At 35.8% G+C, this 24,328-nt stretch overlaps 1 protein-coding gene across 2 annotated transcripts in view; it reads left to right on the top strand.

The window, feature by feature from the left end:
• Nucleotides 1–2,037: 2,037 nt before the first annotated feature.
• The window catches only part of igsf21a (immunoglobin superfamily, member 21a), a 425,352-nt gene continuing 403,061 nt past the window's right edge, over nt 2,038–24,328 (top strand). For both annotated transcript variants that reach the window (NM_001278321.1, NM_001034184.2), the window contains 1 exon segment: nt 2,038–2,362. In NM_001278321.1, the coding sequence (NP_001265250.1) occupies nt 2,296–2,362 (67 nt within the window). In that variant the 5' untranslated portion in view covers nt 2,038–2,295.

Here is a 24,328-nt window from a genome sequence, read left to right as displayed (position 1 = left end):
ACAGAATAAACTTTTTTTTTTATGTAAATGAGATTGTGAAAGTAAACATTACAATAAAAATCTTAAAGGCATAAACACATTAAGGGTGTTTTTTTTTGCTGAAATTCGTTTTAAAATCTGTTTTATTTGTTATGTGCAAAGTATATTTGTAAGTTTTTGTGCATGTTATATATATTAAGAGGGAAAATACAATAAATTGTTGTCTGAATGCTGTAATGTTAAAATAATTTTCCATTAAAAATGCGTGAAGGTCACGTGACCATCAGAAAGTATTCAGCATCTCATTTCTCACAAGATGCGTTCCCTGTTCTCGCGGTCTCCCGAGGTGACCTGGCAAAGTTGTTCCTCACAAGAACTCAAGTCCATTCTCAGCATTCTTGGAATTAAGAAACAGCCACTGTGTTGATTTTATACTGATTACTTTATCAAACAATATTTGTTTTCAACACGCACTCACTGCATTTAAAGGCAGAGACTTCAAGCTTTCTATAGATATATTTCTCATGTCTGTATGTTTTATTTTCCCTGAGTTTCAGTTCATTTTAGTGATGCGTTTCTACAAACAGTTTGCGGAGGGAAAAAAAAAATGTGAGCACTGATTATATTTATTTTATAAAAGCACACACTTTTGTTGTTATTGTGAGAGTACACAAAAAAAGTAGACACCTAACATATTCAAATGGTGTATAACACTTACTTGTGTGACCAACATCAACAGAGTATTCTTAGTGTCTTTGGCACTGAAAAAGAGATGCTAATCACGCTGCTGTGATCTGGCAACCTCATAGGGTTAACCATACTTTTATGGATCAAATGTATTGCTTTTGGTCAATGCAGGCTGGAATTCTAGGATATTGTTTAAATAAGAACATTTATGACATTTATTATAACAACAAAAATAGCTATTACAATTTATAAGTTTTTTTTCATTTTTAGAAAGTTTCTCACACCTAGCAAGGCTGCATTTATTTGATTAAAAATTAGCAACACTGCAAAACAATAATTTTGCTTAATATCTCCATTATTTAATACGTCTGTGTTACTTTATCATTAACAAATAATTCTAATTTGCTAATTACATATTTATTAGCATATTATGGTTGACAGAAATATATTTATTTAAAATAAAAAGTTTAAAATAACATATATTTGCTCTGGTTTCCCCCACAGTCCAAAGACATGCACTATAGGTGAATTGAATAAAATAAATTGGCTATAGTGTATTTGTGAATGAGTGTGTATAGATGTTTCCCAGTACTGGGTTGCAGTTGGAAGGGCATCCGCTGTGTAAAACATGCTGGATAAGTTGGCGGTTTATTCCTTTGTGGCGACCCCAGATGAATAAAGGGACTAAGCCGAAGGAAAATTAATGAACGAATAACGTATGTTTATTTAACATAATTCTCGTGGTTCACAACAAGTAATTTAGCACCTTTTTACGGAATGATTTTAAAAGTAATTAAATCAAGATCCTTGTAGAAAATATTACTCTACATAGACCCCACAGCCGGCATGTATTTTAACCCAGATTTTGAAGAAATGGTTTCTCTGTTTTAATCTTCATAGACATCCCCCGTTGACCCACATGCATGAAAAGTTGGTGTAACATGTTGAGAACTCATTGAAGCTGAGTGGGGTTCATTTGCAGAAACCCTAGGTGACGCTGTTCGTAGAAACATTTCCAGCACTTGATCTTTCCAGGTTCTATGCAGTTAATGCAGGGTAAGGCATCTCACCACGTATATGTATGCCTATAATGATCTTTCAAAACCTTTTCAGTGTGGGGAAAAAAATCCAGCAGGAATAAATCGGCTTAGTGGACAGAATTAGAGGGGAAGGGTTTGGAGCCAGGGTAGGATTAAGGAAAATTGTGTGAAATAAAAAGCGAGTGATCACGAGTGACTCTGTTCGTGTCTGTTTCTGGAGGGAGGGAGGAGAAAGAGAGAGAGAGAGAGAGAAAGAGAGAGAGAGAAAGAGTGTGTGTGTGAGAAAGATTTTCATCCAAATCCATATCTATTTTTTAATCCTCGTCTGTGCGTAAACGCTGGTTACAGCCTTCGCGAGGAGACTATTTCGCAATGCAACGCTTTTAATAATCTTTACGCAATCTTCACGCAATCATCTTTGCATCCGTTGAAGTGCGCATTTGTTTTAAACTTCAATCTTCCCTCCGACACACTTGGACAGCATCATGACCAGTTTGTGGGATCGCATCCCGTTGGAATGGTGGGAATTACGCGGCGAGCTGCCGGAGAGCATGTAAACGCAAATGGAGTTTGGGATTTATTGCAAAATATGGGAAAGATGACCGTCTTGTCTTTGTGTTTTCTCTTGTGCGCTGATCTACTGCAAGTAGCTGTTGGTAAGTAATTCTTATGTTGTGTGTTTTATCACTCGAATGAGCTGTTTATCAGAAAACGCGCGTTTCGGATTCCACGCACACGCGCGCATCCCCATCAGAAAGCGCTGCGTGCATATATTGAGTCGTCTTTCATATTTACTTAGATCAAGTTTGCTCGTTTTATGCGAGACGCCGCTTAGCGTGGATTTCCCGAGAATACCAACGGCTCAGCCGCGGCACTTTGGGGTATAGTGCTGGCTGGGTAAAAGAGCAGACACCGGGTGAATGTCATTTTTCATACGGTACATTGTGAAACAGCAGGACGCTTGAACATTCTGACGCCCAGGAATAAATGAGGCTGAACGGATTAATGCCAAGAGCTATTGACTTTAACCCTGACCGTATTTATTGTTGCATAGTCAAATCTCATGCATACAGATGCATCATTTAATTACTTCTCTTGGAATTTGTACAGTCACACATTTGGGCTTGATTTTTTTGGGATCAACTGAGACATACCTTGACCATGGGATTCTCTCTCTCTCTCTCTCTCTCTCTCTCTCTCTCTCTCTCTCTCTCTCTCTCTCTCTCTCTCTCTCTCTCTACGTACATTCATACACATTCAATAGCAACAGTGTTGCATTATGGGGTGATGTGCATAATTTAGATTCATTGACCAGTATTTATCTTTTTAATTACTTCCTTTTCTTGTGAAATTTGTGTTTCTAATAACCACAGAAGTTAGTCAGTCAAAGTGGTCTAAATACATCGATGCCCACTTTCTACAATCATGGGGTGATGTGGTAACCATCACAAGAGTAAATGGCTCATTCTTTTACCAAACTGATTCAGCTAAGCAATGCCTTGTCATAATCCAACTTGCATATAAAACATTCTTATTTGCGGAGAAGTCATAATTTGTGAACTTTAAATTTTCTGACTTGTACCACCACGTGACAGTTGTGCAGGCTTGCAGATTACAACCATATAGGTTATTTGTTACTTTTCTAAAATAAGACAAATGGGAACGTTTGCTAAAAGAGTGCACCTATATTTTCATGGATTTAAAATGCCAGAATTTCTGAGCATTGTGTAGAGTTATGACTTCACACACAGAAAACAGATGCATAGTTAAAACATGAGACTTTTAATAGACTGTATATTATGTTTAAAAACCTGTGCCAAATGTGTAAATGTCACGTTTGTGAACTGGAATTGGGAAAAATAGATGAAGGGATCATCTAAATAATCAAAACATTTAATGATCCATCATTTTGATCGATGACTAGTCATACGAGTCTAGTCAGACGTGACTAGCCATATGAGATACTTACAAAATGGTAAGTACCACATGAAGACTTGCTTCAGATTGTCAGTATAATTATTATTTTTTAAAAATGTTATGTATTCGCCAGCTACAGCTTAGCTTTTAAACATAACCATTTCTGTCTACACGTGATTCTGTCAACACTGTATACAGCAAATCCGACAGTAAACTGATGCCTCCTTTTATTAGTAACAAACTGCAAGTGATTGGGCTACGTTTGATATGATGGATTTGTATTGGTCATTCTATTAGGTACATTGTCGACCAATTCCAAATGTTGTGGCTGGGCTGGGCTAAACTGGGTTAAAACAGCTGAAATCTTTATGAGTCAGTAACCAAAAATCAATACAAAGACAATAAACATCTTGCAATTTATTTGTGTATCAAAAAAAATAATAAAGTTGACATTTGGATAACTACAGCACGTATATTACTACATTAGGGCACAATATACAGTTCTAATGTTCGAAAAAAAATTACAGAAACATTTTATACATAGTTCTAAATATAAATGTAAATATAAAGAATGCTCACACCACATCTAAAAGAAACTAAAGAATTATATAACTGAAATTCAGAAAAAAAATTCACAATTGAAAAAAAAAATCGATTGATAATATCTAAAAACCTTCACAGCCAATCAGAATCCATTCTGCTTTAACAAGCTTGAGCATTCAAAGCAACAAACACTAAAACAAACCAATAACCATAACATCATTTTCTGTTAGTGTGAACGCTGATGCTAATTATTATTTCTAGTTATCATTCTTTGCATAACTCAAAGGAAAGCCACCAATTTATTAATATGCTAACCCGATATAATAGTAGCAATAAGCACAGCACAGTGCTATCAGTTTCAGTACTTTTACTCCGGACCTGTGAATATATTCTTTAGCAGTCAGAAATGTACTTTGAATTCACACAAAACAGCTATTCTCTTGCTGGACACTCACCATGCCGTTCAACCGCAGAGCTTTTCAACCTTTGATTTACAAGATCCCACAAAGTAAAGCCTGTACTTTCTAACACCCTGATACCTGGAGGAATTTATTTTATTTTATTTTTTATTACTGAGAAAGGACTTAATTTTGTGAGTTTCTGATATTTGTAGCTGACTATGTTATTTTCTCTTGCAAACAACGTGGGGAAAAAATCAACTAACTTTTTTAAATGTTAAATTGCCATATTTAGATGTCATCTTGCACCATTTTGACATCTTTGTTAATGTTCTACAGTAGTACATTCATTATTGATCTGTCTGTTTGTCAGTCTTTCTATCTATCTATCTATCTATCTATCTATCTATCTATCTATCTATCTATCTATCTATCTATCTATCTATCTATCTATCTATCTATCTATCTATCTATCTATCTATCTATCTATCTATCTATCTATCTATCTATCTATCTATCTATATCTATTTATCTATCTATCTATCTATCTGTCTGTCTGTCTGTCTGTCTATCTATCCATTCATCCATCCATCCATCCACAGTACTCTACTGTACGCGGGGTGTCCCAGAGACTGTAAAGGTTCTATCTGTCTGTCTATCTATCTATCTATCTATCTATCTATCTATCTATCTATCTATCTATCTATCTATCTATCTATCTATCTATCTATCTATCTATCTGTCTGTCTGTCTGTCTGTCTGTCTGTCTGTCTGTCTGTCTGTCTGTCTGTCTGTCTGTCTATCCATTCATCCATCCATCCATCCATCCATCCATCCACAGTACTCTACTGTACGCGGGGTGTCCCAGAGACTGTAAAGGTTCTATCTGTCTGTCTATCTATCTATCTATCTATCTATCTATCTATCTATCTATCTATCTATCTATCTATCTATCTATCTATCTATCTATCTATCTATCTATCTATCTATCTATCTATCTATCTATCTATATATCTATATATCTGTCTGTCTGTCTGTCTGTCTGTCTGTCTATCTATCTATCCATCCACAGTACTCTACTGTACGCGGGGTGTCCCAGAGACTGTAAAGGTTGAAATCCCCAGTTGTAGTTGATGATTGATGTGTTCAGGTTTTAATCTCTCTGCGACATCTGGCACGTTTATGGTGCTCATCTTCACTCCCGCCCAGCTGTTTTCATTGTATCTGAATATTACAAGTCCTCATGGAAGAACCCCACGCAGACATTTAAATCAAGACAGAGTCAGTGATAAAACTCTGGTGGTGTCCTGCAAATAATGCTTTCCAGAGTGAGGCGATCATTCATAATCCCTGACTGCATTGGTGGTTGACGTGTCCCATATTTTAATGCGGGGCACCTGAGCGTTATATAGGCTGGCGTGAGAAAGAGAGATTCGTTTATTGTTGCATAAACCATCAGGTCTGGAAGTTCAGCTGAGGTTGTGGTCACGGATTGCAGATGCTGTATAGCTACTGTTAATGGACAGGAGAGGGTTATTATGGTTCGAGTGTTATTGTGATTTTGCTGTTTTCATCCAGCTGTCTGGGTGGTTTATAGTTTTGCACGTATTCAGTTTTGTGTTTAGAATTTGTGAGGACAGTAATGATGTTAAGATAGACATGATTGACAGTTTGGTTTGCAGGCTTCATTTGTGCTGTCATCGAGTTTGCAGAGATAAATGATCGTGGTTCAGGTTTGTTGATGTTAATTGAAACTAATAAATAATGGCATAGAAATGTGTCACTTAACTGATATATATGTCATTTATATATATATATATATATATATATATATATATATATATATATATATATATATATATATACATTTTAAAAAGTTATATTTTCCATTCTCTTGATTTATTTATATACTAAAACATTGATAATAACACTGTAATAATGTAATCACAAAAATGTGACAATTTTTATGTTACTTATTTCAATAAGTTATTCAGGTATTCAGTTATTCTGTAAAACAATTGTATGATGAATTAGTCATGACAGCATGTTTTTAGTTCTTTGTAACCTAATAAACTAAGCTAATTATGTTCTAACTTATTGTTCTAACTTAAAGTTATGCAAGCTGTTTTAAGTCAGTTTAACATAAGTTCAATTAACTCATGAGGGGCGGTTCATTCCGCTGTGGCGACCCCTGATTAATAAAGGGACTATGCAGAAAAGAAAATGAATGTAAAAAAAGAATGAACTCATAAGATTAATTTGATTCAGCTTAAAAAATTAGGGCAACCAGGATTATTTAGTGTAGTTATACAAAGTTTAAAACTTATTAATTTTAGTCAGTTTGATTAATTAATGTTGAGAAGACTAGAAAAGTTCATTAGATTCAACAAAAAAACAGTGTAATTAACAAGACATACAACATCATACAACTAAATTACTAATACAAAATATTTTATTTTATTTTGGCCAGTTTCCAAAGCATTTTTTATACGATAAAGCGTACAACAAAATGTTAATGTAAATGCTATATGTATCATATAAAACAGTACTAGTAGTGATCATAAAATCACATTGATAACTAAACATTTTTTTCTAAATATTAATGAAACCATAGCACAGTTCAAACAACAAAGAAAATTACAAAAAAATTAACAAAAGTGAACGTTGGAATGTTGCAGTTTTTCTCAGTCACTGATGCATTTCTCACAACACTATTTACATTTGCACAACAGTTAATGCATTTCTCAAAACATTTAGTCGTTTGTGCACATCCTAGTAGCAGTTTCTCATTCCCTTTAACAAATTGCAAATGCTTTGGACATGCATCAATTGCTTTCATCCAACTCTCTGCTGTTTTATAACATTATCATTTGCTTATGTCATGCCAGTCAAAACTAACTAAACTTTTGAATGCTTGTGAATTCCATATAAAACTAATAGTCCTCATTTTATTACCTGAGTCATTACATACAAAAATGTTGAACTAGTTGTCAAAATCTATCAAGCAAATTTTATAAAAAGTGCTTATATCTTTTTTTTCTTCTGAAAATGTTTCCTAAATTGAACAACTTCATGAATGATTTACAGTATGTTGTAGGTTCAGTTCCAATATGTACAGCAATATTGTTTACAGTTGTGCACAGCTCTACCCTAAGGAAGTTTGTTTGTTTTCGAAACTAAGTACTTGTAAGATCTTTGCAAAATCTTTGATAAATGTCATGTCTACAGCCACAATCTTTTTTCACATATAATCTTAGTAAACAACCTCACTTTCTTTCTTTCACTTTCCACCATCTGTCTTTTAATAGTTAAAGACTATAATATCATACATTCAACGGATGAACACCTCTTTCATAAAGGAGTAGTTCTGCCCTCATGAGAATACAACTACCTCAAAAATCAGATTTTCCAGAAAAGTAGCTGGTGTAGAGGTGCCGACCTTTAACTCCAGACTGACCCTCAGCATCGCCCTTTACACCCTCAGAGCTCCACAACTGAGCTATTCAACCCCCTTGCGGATTACTCCATTTCCCCTTTCTTAACAGAGTTCTTCCCTAACAGATCCATCATGATCAAGTGCACTAGCTGGAGCCCCAGACAGGTGTTGGCGATCACTGCTTTATTCTCCAATAATCACTCCCTGATTTTCGGACTCCTTTGGGACGCATAAATGTAAGGGTGAGAGTTTTTGAGGGGTTGATTATTGATTCCTGCAACCAGTATTGACAGATACACAAACCACGTGGTCATTTGAACATTAATTTCTATCATATTCAGCTTAAAACACTGTACAGATCGTTAATAATAGCTTGTCACATTTGGGTGTAAGCAAAAGCAAGCACTTTTTGTGTTTGTGCCTTTAAATGCAAATGAGCTGCTGCTTTCCTCAAGAGGCCAGAGCCTTTATTCCCACAGAAACAATAAAAACGCTTATTTGCCAAGTAGGATGTGATCCTAACTATAAATTATTCCCAAAATCAGAGGGAAATAACAAAATGAATCACATAACAATCATGAAGAACCAAACCCCAACTCGACTTCACATAAACTGTAAACATATCGCTTAATTCTGATTAGCTGTTTGTAATGTTGTTTCAGGATCAACATACTAACCCAACACCAACCTATGTGCTTGATGTGTAGTAAAGTTGATCCAACCATTAGACCAAGGGTTTCCAAATCTTTCAGTCCACAACCCTCAAAACAACAATGCCAGTGACTTGTGACCCCCAATATCCTCTAAGGATGGTTATAAATAAACAAACGTTAAACACAATGGTGCACAAACGAACAGGCCTGAGTCTATTCTCCAGTTTAATTTTTGAGAACGCCACTCAGAGATCATCCTCTATGTTCATTTGTGGCCTTTACTTATTTTTAAGGTAGATGAGTGTCAGAAAGTTTAACCTGCTGCCATAAAATCAACCAATCTGTTGACTCTATTGCTGTGGCTTTAATCTATCATTATCACCCCAGTGGTCGCAATCCAACCCCCCACCCTTAATCCTTCTGCCACCCCACAAGGTCCTGACCCCCCACTTTGGCAACCACTGTCATTGACAGTCATGCTACTGCTCTGTCCTGATGTTGTGTCTATTGCAATTAAACATTATAAGTAAATTTCTTTTATCTTTATACATAAAACATAGAAAAGTCACCTGATTATACTGTGCATAACTAATATCTGTTAATGAATTGCATGAATATTTGAAGTTATGTATATGTGTGTATGAATTCACACAACTCCAGCTGCGAGTAAACAGAAATTGTGAATATTAGGTGGAAATGTACAGATTATGAATCTGAATCAACCATTTTTCCACAGGGAATAAAAATTTTGGACTTATACATGGACTAAACATTAAGAATTATTTTTTTTTAATGGGCCAGCTAGTTCTGTAAATAGTTTTTGTAATAATGAAAGATCATGTAAAGAGATGTGTTGCTTCAGTTTTCTTTTTATTAATTTGTAATCAGCAGAATGTACAGTATAATTAACTAACAGTTGTTGTGAATTGACTCTCTTTAAAATTAAAAATAAATAAATAAATATAAAAAAAGTTTTGAGATGGATTATTGGCGATCAGTGTTGGCTCGATAAGGTAGCTTTTCCTGGACATAGGAAAATTAAGACCTGTTTAAAATGATTTTAGACCCACCTCCCAATATTTCAGTGAATTTAAGACTTTTTAAGGCCTAAAATTTTGTTTTTGAAATTTAAGACACTTTAAGACTTTTTAAGACCGCTCAGATACCCTGTTCCAAATGCTTGCATGGAAAGGCTTACCAAAATAAAGGCTGGGTTGTTCTTATCATATATTCTTAATCCAGGGACCCGATTATATAGCACTTAAAGGATTACAGTAGTTTACCCCCTAAATTTAAATACTGTCATTTATTGCTCACCATCATGTCATTCCAATCCTCTTCATCTTTGGAAAAAATAAGATATTTTAGATGAAATCCAAGAGCTCTCTCATCCTCCATATATGCAGCCAGAACTAGCCAAAGGCATAAGCATACTAAGCGGCTGCTTAAGGCCTTATGGCCACCAGGAGGCCCCCAATAGTGTATGAAATTACAGACTTTGGTTTTTCTTTTACTTTGTTGGGTTTTGAATTAGGGGTGGAACAAATATTGATATGCTGGTTTATTATGATATTTTTGGCTGTAATACATTATCAATACTCTGGTGCCAAGTATTGATATTTATCTGAATGTACAAAAAAATCTGAATTAATTAATCTGTAAACTGCAGCAATAGTCCTGGGATATTCAAAGTCTAAAAAAAGAAGCAAAAAACCTTTCAGTGGTTGAATTGTAATCGTACAAAGCTTCAAGAACATTTTTGTGTGCCAAAAAAAAACTAAAAGCTGTAAAAACAACTTTGTTTGCCTTTGTTTGTCTTCCATTCCTTATTGAAGAAGACATTGGCAAACAAAGTTGTTTTTACAGTTTGTGTGTGTGTGTGTGTGTGTGTGTGTGTTGTTGTTGTTTTTTGGCACACAAGTGTTCACGGAGCTTCATATAATTACAGTTGAACCACTGAAGTCACATTCAATGTTTTGACAATGTTTTTGGTTCCTTCTCTAGACTTTGAATGTCTCTTTATCAATGCTGCCTTTGGAAAATAAGAGAGTCCTTATTTCATCTAATATATCTTAATTTGTGTTCCAAAGATGAACAGTGGTCTCAGGGGAAAGACATGAGGGTGATTAATTACAGTTAGTTTTCATTTTTGGGTGACCTAATCCTTTAAACATGGAAAAACACTACTGTACTCTATTAGAGCACCACTAAATGTGACCTTCAGGAGCTTCTTTTCCCCCCAGTCTGAACATCAATCTCTCAGATGAACCAATTAGAGGATAACATATGAGAACATGATGGGAACTGTCCGAAAGCGCACTTAAACGTCTGTTCAGTCAAGTTGCAATCTGATCTTAAAAGAGGATGTCATCTGAGCATGCAGTTACAGTACAAAAATATCATACATGAAGTTAATTTTGATCTGATAATGTCTTTTGATGATGAAACATCAAAGCGAGTACATTCAAATGCTGATCTCTCGGAGTGTAGTCGGTCTTCTCTTTCAACAGTTTCATCAGCCACATTTTAAAGGTTCAATGAGTGGCAGACAGATCTGTTGATTTGCGACCCCAAAGAAATGTCGCAGCTCTGTCTTTGCTTCATTTATATACGTTTAGAATTTTTTTTGTTCAAAGCAACTTGCACTTAGTAAAGTTTATTCATAAACAAATTTCGAGAGGATCACGTGCTTATGATTGTTCACAGCTGTTCCAACTTTAGCTAATGTCTGATTATCCTATCAGACGATCCTTAACTCACTATAAATAACCAGACTTTTCTCATCTCAATATCTTCGTCTTGAAGAAACCCCTCCACCCACCCTACTTTCCCTCCTTTCAAACGGGCGTCATGGTGGACAGCGATTAGCGTTGTTGCCTCACAGCAAGAATGCCCCTGGTTTAATTCCTTTCCAAACCAGACGGCATTTCTGTGTGGAGTTTGCTCGTTCTCCCCATGGTCGCGTGGGTTTTCCCCGGGTCCTCCGGTTTCCTCCAACAGTTCAAAAACAAGCTCTCTAAACAACTAATCCAAATACATTAGCTAAACTCTGAGTACACCTTTCAGTATACATATCACAAGCAAGAAGGGGTGTCATCAAGATCTACCTGAGCTCAAACTCCCCTCTCGCCTTGCAACGGGAGGGAGCCCAGGGCTGGAGGATCTTATAAGCTCAGGGCTCTCTCCCGGGACAGCACGCCAAACTAGCTTTACTATCAATCATCAGCTAAGTGTGAACTCTTGAAAAGTATACGTCTTGTAACTGTGTGTATTTTCAAGGAAATGAATGCACGACCTTGCAGTGCTAGTGTTATACTGTTTGTGCAACAGGAACATGTAATGCAGTGCAGTACAACTTACCTATATTTTTAGGTTGCAAGGCAAAATTCATATAAACCCAAATTATACGAGGAAAAAAGTTGTTTCATTATTTTATTAAGTGCATTATTTGCACTTACAACTCATCATAAATATAAGCAATCCCATTGATTCATTTATTGATTGATTGATTCATCAATTGAATGATTCATTCATTCATTCATTCATCCCTATTGTTAACATTTTAATTGTTTCCATCCATCCCTAATATTAACACATTGGCTACTTCCATGTATCCATCCATCCATCCATCCATCCATCCATCCATCCATATTATTAACATATCGGCTGTTTCCATCCATCTCTATTATTAATATATTGGTTGTCTCCATCCATCCATCCATCCATCCATCCATCCCTACGATTAACAAATTGGCTGTTTCCAACCAATTATCCATCCACCTATCCATACACCCATCCATCCTTATTTTTAACATATTATTCGTTTCCATCCAACCCTAATATTAACACATCAGCTGTTTCAATCCATCCATTTATGCATCCATTTATCCATCCATATTATTAACATATTGGCTGTTTTCATCTATCTCTTTTAATAATATATTGGCTGTTTCCTTCCATCCATTCATCCATTCATCCATCCATCCATCCCTATTATTAACATATTGGTTGTTTCCATCCATCCCTAATTAACACATCAGATCTTTCAATCCGTCTATCTCTGCATCCATCCATCTATCCATCCACCTATCCAATCCATATTATTAACATATTGGCTTTTTCCATCCATCTCTATTATTAATAGATTGACTGTTTCCATACATCCATCCATAATTCCATCCATCTATCCATCGCTAATATGAACAAATTGTTTCCAACCATCCATGCATCCATCCATGCATTTTCCATCCATATTATCAATATATTGGCTGTTTTCTTTCTTTCCATCCATCCATCCATCCATCCATCCATCCATCCATCCATCCATCCATCCATCCATCCTTTATAATGTTATATTAATTCAATATACATTTTATTTTTTGATATTTTTGTTTTTCATTTTAATCATTTTAGTTTGTGCTTGAAGTTTTAGTTTTCTTTGTAAAAAAAAAAAGAAAAAGAAAAAAAAACATAGAACCTATACTCCCTAAAAAACTTTTGAAGGGTAATGTATTAGTGTTTTGAAGGGGTTTTTGCAGGTGTTTATCTGTATTTTTTATTTATATATTTTTTCGCAATGCATTAATTACCAATACATCATTTGTTTGTTAGTTCGTTAGTTAGTTAGTTAGTTAGTTAGTCCATCCGTTTGTTCATATGTTTATCACACTGTCTGCCTAATGAATTTTTGAATGGTATTGACAGCATGACACCATTGAAAATCAAGCAACATTTAAAACTAAAAAATGGCAATTTTCCTGTTCAGCATCAACCTGTTATGTTAACAATTTAGCATATCAGTTTTAAGACTATGCAGTTTACAGAGAAATAAACACATGTTCTGTTATTTCTGCTTTTGGGCTGCTGCAAAGTGCAGGCATTGAGAAGGTGGCAGAGCTCAGGGTTTTCCAAGCCAATACTGCCATTTCTTAACAGCAAATGAAAACAAACATAATCCATCTGAATATTGACGGTTGTAGCGTGCCGGCTGTGTTCCCCTTTGCCTCTTGTCACACAAAGAGCGTAATGCTTTCTGCAAACTCTATACTCCAACTTAGTGTTGTAAGCAGGCCTCTGTATTGTGTATAAAGCTTTAAGGGCTTCAGTCAGCAGGGGGAGAATAGAAGAACACATATTGAATAAAATCCAATGTGGCTACGGCTGTAAAAAAAAAAAAAGAAGAGACTTGTTTATAGACAGACGTATTGTGCATTAATACTGTACTTACAGTATTGCAGTCATATAAATGTGTGTTTAGGGAAGTGAATGGCCTTTCTGGTTCTGGATATTTGGCACAACCAATAGAAATAATTATAAATTCATTAAACTGTCATTTTGTGATGAGAGGACAGAGTTAAAGTGATTAATTTCAGCTGTATTTTCATAAGCACCAATCATTAGAAATAAAAAAACTAGGTGCAGATAAATAGCGTTGCAGTGTTTATTTGTGTTTGGATGCTCATATCTGTGCACCTGCGAAATGATTCTGATTAATGAGTCGACTGAGGTGATCTTTACCGGCATGCCTGTCCTTTGACATGGAAATTTGCTCAAGTTGGGCAGCTTTATCTTTTGTTTTCGCAAGCATAAATTAAATGATTACATGGCTATGCACTGAGCTGCAGGTTTGGCAGCCTTGCGCTGAAAATTGATTACCTTTGACAATTTTTTTGTTTGTACACAAAGCGATTTTCAACTCTGGGATGGCTGTTTTGAAATGGCAGTCAAATGAATTCAGATTTAATTCATAGCAGCAGGCTCTATTTCTCGAAAAAGGCAAGGTGAGAGGTGGAACAGATGACCCTGGTGACTCTTACATTTTAGTCCAGCTATATTGAAGACACAATGAAGCATTTTTGACATTCCCATTCAAACCTTTGAATGAGAAGATAAATTATAAACTTCTGCATTTCTTTTAGAAACATTTCCAATGGTCTTTTCAATTATCACATTCTGTCAAGGTCAGAAACTAACCAGGATTTGCCTGAAAGGGAAAAAAAATCTGTAGTATTTAAAATCTAAAAATCTATACAAAATACACATAGCATTGCAAGTAAAATACACATAGAAGTGCAATAGCATTTTTTATATTCATGCCATTTACTGTTCTCTCTCCTGAACAGTATTCTGCATGTATATGCTTTTCTAACTTTAGAATAATAAATTGTTGTTCATTCAATCAACATGTTGTTCATTCATTTAACCCACGCGAACGCAGGGAGAACATGCAAACTCCACACAGAAACGCCAACTGACCCAGCTGAGGCTCAAACCAGAGGCCATCTTGCTGTGAGGTGACCTACTGCACCACTGCTTCACCCTATATTGCTGTAATTTAAGTAATTATTTTAATTGTAATATGTTGTAATACACATTGATTTAAATTCACAATCATATTTAAGGTGCTGTATGTAAGTTTTTGACTCTTTTAAGGCATAAAAAAAAACATAATATCATACCATAATATGTTTACAGTGAACATTCGTCAGTCAGATATTCTGTTTTGAAAATGTCTGATTCATGCCAGAATTCTGTCTTTGTTTTGGTTCTTTTAACTCACCTACTATCAGTTTATATTTCAGAACCCTGGGCTGCCTTGTTGGAAAACAGCATATTTTTTTTATTCATTCAGAAAGACTCTAAAAGCATGTGTTCGTGACCAAAATACGACATCTGGTGGACAGTAGCAGACTGCAAAATGAGACCCAGATTCAGAGTTCACATGAGATTATTAATTGGCAAATAATATAAATATTAAGAACATAAACATTAGGTGAGCAGGTTACATTGTAACCCTGTGTCTTAACAACACGCTATGTGATGAGATTTGCAGTGATAAGAAATTTGGCTGTTTGCACTAGACGAAACACGACAGAAATTTTAAAACAGCCATTTAGAAGCACAGAATATGCACTCACTCACGGAATGGTAAGGTTTATAATCTAATTAATACATGATAACCCTCTTTAACATTATTAAATGTACATGCTAAATTACTGATATGTTTTGGGTTTTGAGTCACAGTTCTAAATTTCAATTTCATAATCTGAGGTGAACTATCTGCTGCTGCTTTCAGTAGTATGGCAATAAATGTCACGATATATGGCATTCAAACTCACATCATTAGCATTTAACACTAAATAAATCACATGTGGTTTACCTGAGGTTATCTTTGTCAGTTTTCTGGTGTTCAGCTGCAAGAAAATGAAGCCGTTTCCTATATATCAATTCAAGGAGTTGGTTGGAACAAAAACTAATTTTAATATGGTAAATATTCCTTCTCTCAGTGTGCCTTTGTTTTTAAATAAAACATGACTTAAATCAGCCTTTAGACTTGATAGTCAGACTGGCTCCTGTTGGTCCTTAATCTGGCAACCTGCGCTTGCGTTTGTTTTGATCCAGGAATGCAATACCTAGATCAGCCACTGGAAGTCAAAAGTACATACCCTTTAATATGCCCTTACATGTCTAAAAAGCATAGCACCATTGAGGTTTAAAAAAAAAAAAAAAAAAAAAAAATATATATATATATATATATATATATATATATATATATATATATATATATATCCGACCCATACCCAAAAGAGTTTGGCAAAGTTCAAAATTTGGCTCCTATATGAGCTCATTTTCCCCATTTCTTTTAGCATATCATCATACATTGTGAATATAACCCATAGAAAAAGGCTTTAAAAAGAAAAACCAATACAATAACCAACAAAAGAAGGCTTTCATTATTTAAATAAACAAATTCTGACTGAGGAAATGAGTTGGCCAGTTTGATGTTTGCCTATAGGCTACAGTTTTTAATTTAAAACAAGTTTTAACAAATTTCCATTTTTGTTGCTTGTTTTTAATGATGTGATATATATGAATATGATATGATAATAAATTTGCATTTAAAAATGAGTATTTTTTCATATTTCTAAAATGTTGATCTTATTACATTATATATAAAACTGTAATGCCTTAGTTTAAATGCACATTTGAAAATATACATACATTTTTGTAAACAAAAAATAGTATAAAAGGCACAAAAATGTTTGAAGTATTTTTGTTGCATAAAAAAGTGTATTAATAATAAACATCCGACAAGCTAATCTAGCACAAATTAGTGCTTGAAATGTCACTAAAATGCAGTATTTAATTACTGCAAATAGGTCCACCTTTGGGGGAAAAAGAAGCACCCCTTTTAATAGGCTGGCTACAGGCCTCTAGTTTCTAAACTATTTTTTTTTTATATTTAATAGAGAAGAAATTCCATCAGTAGTGAAATACGCTTCTTTACATTTTATTCAAGTACATATTACATTTAGTTTCAATTTCATGCCCTACAAATTAGGTAATATATATCGAATATGTAATTTTTCCACATTTATTTTTACATTTTTTGATGAGTGCTTTACACTACTCAAAGCAGGTTGGTTTAGGAATGACACTTTGTTTCCTGTCCTTTCACATTGTTTGTATAAGTAGTTTTGGAAATAAATGCTCTGAATGACTGTTGCATTAAGTAGCAATCTAAAGCTCTTCAGTCATCTTCTCTGGATTCATCATTGAGATTCTAATGTGGGAGATGTGCATCGCTTTAGCTGAATCATTGGAGTGGCTCTCGTCATAACAGGCACACAAAAAACATGTCAAGATGTGTTCTGTGCTCATACAGGATATGACTGTGTTATCAGATGAGGTGAATGAGTTCATATTTCACAGTCATATAGGGAAGAATCACTACAGGGATTTATCAAGACAGAAACACATGAGCAATACATGTTGAATATCATCTTCATATGGCCATCATTACACAGTTCAATAAGCTAATTTGGATTTATTATTGCATTATGAGATGGTGGTTAGCACTGTCGCCTCATAGAAGGTCGCTGGTTTGAGTCTCGGCTGAGCCAGTTGGCAATTCTGTTTGCATGTTTTTCCTGTGTTAACGTGGGTTTCCTCCGGGTGCTCCAGTTTTCCCCACAGTCCAGAGACACATGCCATATGATTAAACTAATTGACTGTAGTGGCGTTACAGTGGTGCAGTGGGTAGCACGATCGCCTCACCTCCAACTGGGCAGTTGGCATTTCTGTGAGGACTTTGCACGTTCTCCCCATGTTTTCGTGGGTTTCCTCCTGGTGCTCCGCAATCCCCACAGTCCAAAGACTTGCACAATAGGTGAATTGAATGAACTAAATTGGCCTGGGTGTTTCCTAATGTTGGGTTGCGGCTTGAAGGGCATCTGATGCGTGAAACATATGCTGGATAAGTTGCCGGTTCATTCCACTGTTGCGACTCCTGATTAATAAAGGGACTAAGCCGAAAAGAAAATGAATGAATAAATTGTCTTTAGTTTATGTGTGTAAGTGATTGTATGTGTGTTTCCCAGTACTGGGTTGCAGCTGAAAGGGCGTCCGCTGCGTGAAACATTTGCCAGAATAGTTGGCGGTTCATTCCACTATGGTTACCCCTGATAAATAAGAGACAAAGCTGAAGTAAAATGAATAAATATTACATTACAGCCAGTTGCTATGTCTGTTTTGCTTTAATAAGGAAAATGCATGTACCTGTTTGGTTTCTGAATGCATTCAAGATATCAGTTAATAACAGTGGTGGGTGAAGTACACAAATTAAAATAATGTATTATTTCATTTTAATATTACTTTGTAATATCAAAGTAAAGTTTACTTATTTACTTATATACAAATAAAAGTACTGAAGAAATCTGAAATAACAACTTTCATACGCTGATAATCATACTGATAATTCATAAGTCAAGTGAAACCATGTTCACACACTCAACCTCATTTAGAATCATCAAATCATCGGTTATTCAAAAAATGACTTTTGTTGCTTGTTCAAACTACTTATTTGACATGTTTTGAAACAATACAATTATTAAAGGTTTTTTTTGGATAACATACTTGTTTTATGTTCGATTCACAAATTTGTTGTGGATTTTTGTGGAACGCAGCATTTTTTAAAGTGTTTACTAGATTAGTTTATGGAAGACTCGCTTTGAATGGATCATTTGAATCAGTGAGTTGTTAACATGTCAAGTCATAATTCTGAATGTTTCTGGACAGTCTTATAAACACCCCTTCAAGTTAAGGGTCACTGTGCAGACTTTCAGTCTTTGCACTGTGTGTACACAGAAAAAAAAATATTCATTGAATTTACACATTTACACAAAGACATGGTTGCAAACTATTTATTTGGGTTGAATTTAAACAAATTAAGTTGAACATTGCTAAATTTAGGGGCAACAAGAAGGTGGCTGGTTTGAGTCCTGGCTGGGCCAGTTGTCATTTCTGTGTGGAGTTTGCTGTTTTTCTGTGTAGAGTTTTCTCCAGGTGCTTCGGTTTCCCCCACAGTCCAAAGGCATGCGGCATGGGTGAATAGGATGAAATAAAATGGCTGTAATGTGTTTGTGTGTGTGTATGTGTGTGTGTGTGAGAGAGAGAGTGAATGAGTGTGTATGGGTGTTTCCCAGTACTGGGTTGTGGCTGGAAGGGGATCCACTCTGTAGAACATATGCTGGAATAGTTGGTGGTTCATTCCTCTGTGGCGACCTCTGAATAGAGATTAAGCCGAAGAAAAATGAATTTATGAATTACTAAATTTAATTAGCTGTGTTTTTAATTCAGCCCGTATAAATTGTCTGCAACATTTAAAAAAAAAAATTCCAGTGTATATCATCATCATGTGCCTTCTGAGGCCAAGGAAGTGATATTTACACATCTTTTGGTTCCATTACAAATGTATGTGCTGTAGTAATGACAGTATTTGTGCCCATAGTTGTTTAACTGAATTGCCGATAATATAGCTATGATTGAAATGTGTGAGCGATATGATGGAGTGTCCCAAAACGCTGCAGGCTGCATCATTCCAGCAGTGGTTTGTAAAATGGATGTGTGTATATTTTATCTGACCACTACACTATAACATATCTGCTGAGACGCACAGAATAACAGTGACATTTTGCAGTGATATGCATCTCTCTCCAGCAGCGACAGTGGCTTTCTCCAGCAAACGTTTACACTCTCCATTAAATTCCACTTGCTGCCATTGGCTTCCCAAACCTCAGTGCATTTCCCCAGCCACATATTCTAGACGCTGCATGCTTGTGGCTATGTTTTGACTGATTCACACCTCCTAATAAGTGCTTGAGGCCCTCTTGTTTTTGGGTCTTGCCATTTATATTAGTAAGTTCACCTGTTTGCACCATTGAACAGACTGAAAAAATTCGACCAAATAGCATGTCTTATAGTAAGCCCATTTTCTCTTATTAAGGTGTTGAAAGAGGTTATGCATTGATTTCTCAAGGTTATTGTGGTGTATATTGATTTTACCCTCTTACCGCATTCATTTAAAGCCTTGTGCGGTTAAAGTTCATGCTTGAACTTCTCAATAATGAACCTCTAATAATCTTTATTCTAGTCTTTCTTTTGCACGAGTGGACACAAACAGATGACTCACACTTCAGACCTTTTATTTGGGGGATTATTTTTTCTTTTATCGAAATATTCGGGAAGATCATTCAAGTGTGCTGCCCAGTGTCTATGAAATTCAAGAGCGCTGTCATTTCCTGGAACTTATTATCTCTGCATAGTGGATAATGTTTCTTTTTTGGTTCTTTAAGAAATAGACAAATATATATCTTTAAAAGGTCACTAACTCAAAGCAAACACACAGCTGTTGGCGGAGCACTGGAAAGATAAAGTGGCGAATACAAGGCGAATGAATTATCATCCATCTTAACAGTTGGGAGCAGGTTCAAGGGTCAGTGTTCAGGGAACAAAGCCTGTTTTGATGAGAATTGTGGAGGAAAAAAGATACCTTTGGTGCTCGGGAATAAACGCTGCACCATTTTGCTTTTATTCCAAGGTTAATGCGGCCTATGATTACAGCTCCACCTACAGTATTATTAAGAGGACCCAGGGTCGTAGCTCAGGTGGCCATGCAGTCTCTTGAGAGGCTCTCTATGGCATCTTATACATCAGCAACAGATGTACAGGCTTTTATGTGTTTAGATTCAAAATTGACCCGGTCTTGAGATTTAAAGTGGTCATGTACTGCCTTTTAAAATAGATTTTGTCCACTTCCGTTTACATTTCCATGTAGTCATTTAGCAGATGATTTTGTCTAAAGTGACTCAACAAGAAGAGGAAATGCATATAATAAGTGCTAATTATACAAACAAACTGTCGCTTACATAATGATTTATTTTCAAACATCCATATTTTCTTTTTATTTAAGGTAATGATCGCATCAGAAAACACAATTTAGATTAGGTGTGCTCCGGTTTCCCCCACGAGTCCAAAGACATGTGCTAGGTGACTTGGCTAAGCTAAATTGTCTGTAGTGTATGTGTGTATGTCCTGGTCCTCCATGTTGGGGGTTGAGCATTGGGCTAACAACCCACCTCGTAAAAATTAGATGTTACGAAACACCAATATGGTGCTGCTAAATATCAATTTTAATATAAACAGCCCTGGGAGTAAGTAAATAAATAAGATGGATTCAGTGGGTTGTAGACTTAACAGGCCCTATGAAATATAAATATATATTTTTGTCTCGTAAATTAATTTTTTTCCTAGTTACATTTTTCTGGATTCCACTTTAATGGATAGATTATGCTTTAGTAATAAAGTAATTAAAATGCATTCATAATACATTTAAATCATGACACTTTTACAATTTGCAAGTCATTTATTGAAAGTTTTAATAGTAAAATACTTTTGTTCATTCATTTTCCTTCAGCTTAGTCTCTTATTTATCAGGGTCGCCACAGTGGAATGAACCGCCAGCATATGTTTTACGTGGTGGATGTCCTTCCAGTTACTGAGCACAGCGACACTCACAAAGAAACCCCAGTGAACACAGGGCAAACATGCAAACTCCACACAGAAATTCCAACTGGCTCAGCTGGAACTCGAACTTGTGACCCTCTTGCTGTGAGGCAACAGTGCTAACCACTGTACTATTGTAAAAAATAAAGTAAACAACTGTTACTATATTTGTATAATTTTTTCAATTATACTTATTATCATGCCAAATCACCGCCCGCTTACCTATAACGTTTTTAATGCTGCAATCTTATGATGCAAACATGGAAAAATGCATTTCTGTTATTTTATTAGTCAGTACATGAAACCTAAATGAGTTCAAATATGTTTTGAAAATTATTTAATCCAAAGATTTTCAAATGCCGTGATGAATGGTGTTATAGATTAAATTAAATTTATTTTTATGTGATTATGCGTGTTTGCTGAATCACAAGATTCATAGTACTTTAGACTTGGAAGTAAACATCCACTGGTATAGCTAACAATTTAGCAAATTTATAACAGGGGGGACAAACTCTGTCGCAGCCCTGCACAGTTTAGTTCCAACCCTGTTTCATCCATTTTATACAATCATTGGTTCCAACACACTTAAGCTGTGCTCACACTGCACTTTTCTTCTCATAGACTTCCATTCATATGCACAAGTTTTGCAGTTTACTGCGTTGGAAATTTTAAGCATGGTGAACTCTAACCTGCGAAATCGCATGACATGATTGCATGAGACCAAAGATCAAAACATGACCTTTCTGTACACATGAACCAATCACTTTTTAAAATGTCTAATCATCATCATTAATCTCACCCCTTTTCTCAGCGTCATACAACAGAATTTTGCTCACACAACTCTAGTGTGACCGCAGAATTACCTGTATAGGTTTCAAACAAGCCTAAAGGATTGAATTAGTTCGGTCAGGTGTGTTTAATTAGGGTTTGAACTAAACTGTGCAGAGCTGCAGCCCTCCATGAACTTGAGTTTGACACCTGTGATTTATAAGATTAGATCCCAGCGTTTAAAAGGAGAGCTGTGCCGACCACTAAACTTTGCATGTATGTTAGATAGCCTGCATCCTTAACAAATAGACACAGATGCTATTTAGTTTAAAAACATTTAAATGCTGAGTACATAGCAGATTATCTTGATAGATTATATGAATAATTGTATATATAATGTTTATACATAATAAAATCAGTTGCTCATACATGTTTTCAGAAAATTCAGCATTGAATTGTGCCTTGTAAATAGAAGTTCAATTCATCTTTATTTCTATAGTGCTTTTATGATGTAGATTGTGTCAAAGCAACTTAACATTGACGTTCTAGTAAACTGAAACTATCAAGTTTAAGAATAAGTCAACTTAATCAATTTGTGTTAGGATTGTTGTGGGTCAGGTATTATCTGGGCTTCTCTGTCAGGATCTGTTTTCGGTTTCAGCTTCAGCATTACCCACCTGTTGCTCTTTTGATCTGAATCTCCCCTATACACATCTTTTTTGAGGCTGATTGCCAGATTATTGTGATTACGTGTCTACATACTTTGTGCTGTTCTTCTTACAATTGCTGTTACCAGTTTGTTAGTCTTGTCTAGTCCTGTCAAAGACTTGTTCATTGTTTGACGTCTTACCTGTGATCTGCGCAGTCAACCAGCTGTTTTAAGTCCAGCCTCAACTTCCACGCTCGCCAGCTCCAGCACCCGTTCTGCTGCTGGGGTTCTCTTCTCACCCTGCTCGTTTAGCCCTCATCGCAACAGAAGTTTCTGTTGCTTTAAAGTTCAGTCTGCATTCCCCACTGGCGGCAGGTGATCGGCAGCTCCTTTTGTTCACTCTGAACTGAACTAATTCTGCCCAGTCTTGAAAAAGACAACATGGAGGAACTACTAAGCATTTTGACAGTGTTACTAATGCAGTCTGGGTCTTTCACTGTTTATAAAATTGGAATTAAAAAGGAAGGAAATGCATGGAATGTTTTTTACACATCTTGGCACTGCACACCATTTTGTCTCATCATTGTTTCCCTAAAATAGTGTGACTTTGTGGGCAAATCTAAACAGGCAGTGGTGCAAAAGTAGGCCTTGATTTTCCCCTATGGAGGTGGGGTTTAGCCACACTACAGCACATGAAATAGTAAATTGGCTTCCATATAAGCTACTTCTAGACTAAGAGTAAAGATGTGAGCTCTGAAACTTATAGTATATATTTTTTATAGTATAGTAAACTCTTATATGTCAAACGATCAGGGGAAATTGGCTTCATGTTGCTCCTTTAGTAAGAAACAGAGCTTTTTTTTTATTGACGGCCCAAGGTAAGTTTCTACTGAGGGAAGGTTGTGTCGGCTGTATTAGTTGGGAATTGAAGGAGCGTGAGCTGATCTGAAGCTTTCTTCTGTCCTGTTTCCCTCAGCCTGTGACAGCTGGGCTCGACTCAGAGGAAGTGAGAATAGATATTGGCAGGAAAGAAGAATGTGCCAGCCTTTCTGTCCACCAATCGTTGGCCACTGGCACGGAGCCTCAGTCGCTGCTTGCATAAAACGATTAGACAAGTAAAAAGGGAAATCATTAGGGTATGGACGATTTATGGTTTCTGTTCTAAAATTGACAGCTTCTTTATGCTGCTTAGCTTTCGACTGTCCAAATTCAGGTTAGCGAAGACTCATCCATGTTAACTCTGAATGCCCCTGTGTTAATTCGAGAGTGACAACAGCACAAACATAAAACGATCTGGCAAATTGCACTTTCTATTGAAGATTTGCAGCCGTGCCCCTCCTTTACAGTTAAAGCAATGGATTGAAAGCGATTGGCCAATTTTAGAAGAATGAAATCTTTTTGGCTTTAGCCTTGGT

The sequence above is a fragment of the Danio rerio genome, chromosome 11 (genome assembly GCF_049306965.1).
Source record: "Danio rerio strain Tuebingen ecotype United States chromosome 11, GRCz12tu, whole genome shotgun sequence".
Taxonomy (NCBI): Eukaryota; Metazoa; Chordata; class Actinopteri; order Cypriniformes; family Danionidae; genus Danio; species Danio rerio.
This window is presented reverse-complemented; position numbering and strand designations above follow the sequence as displayed.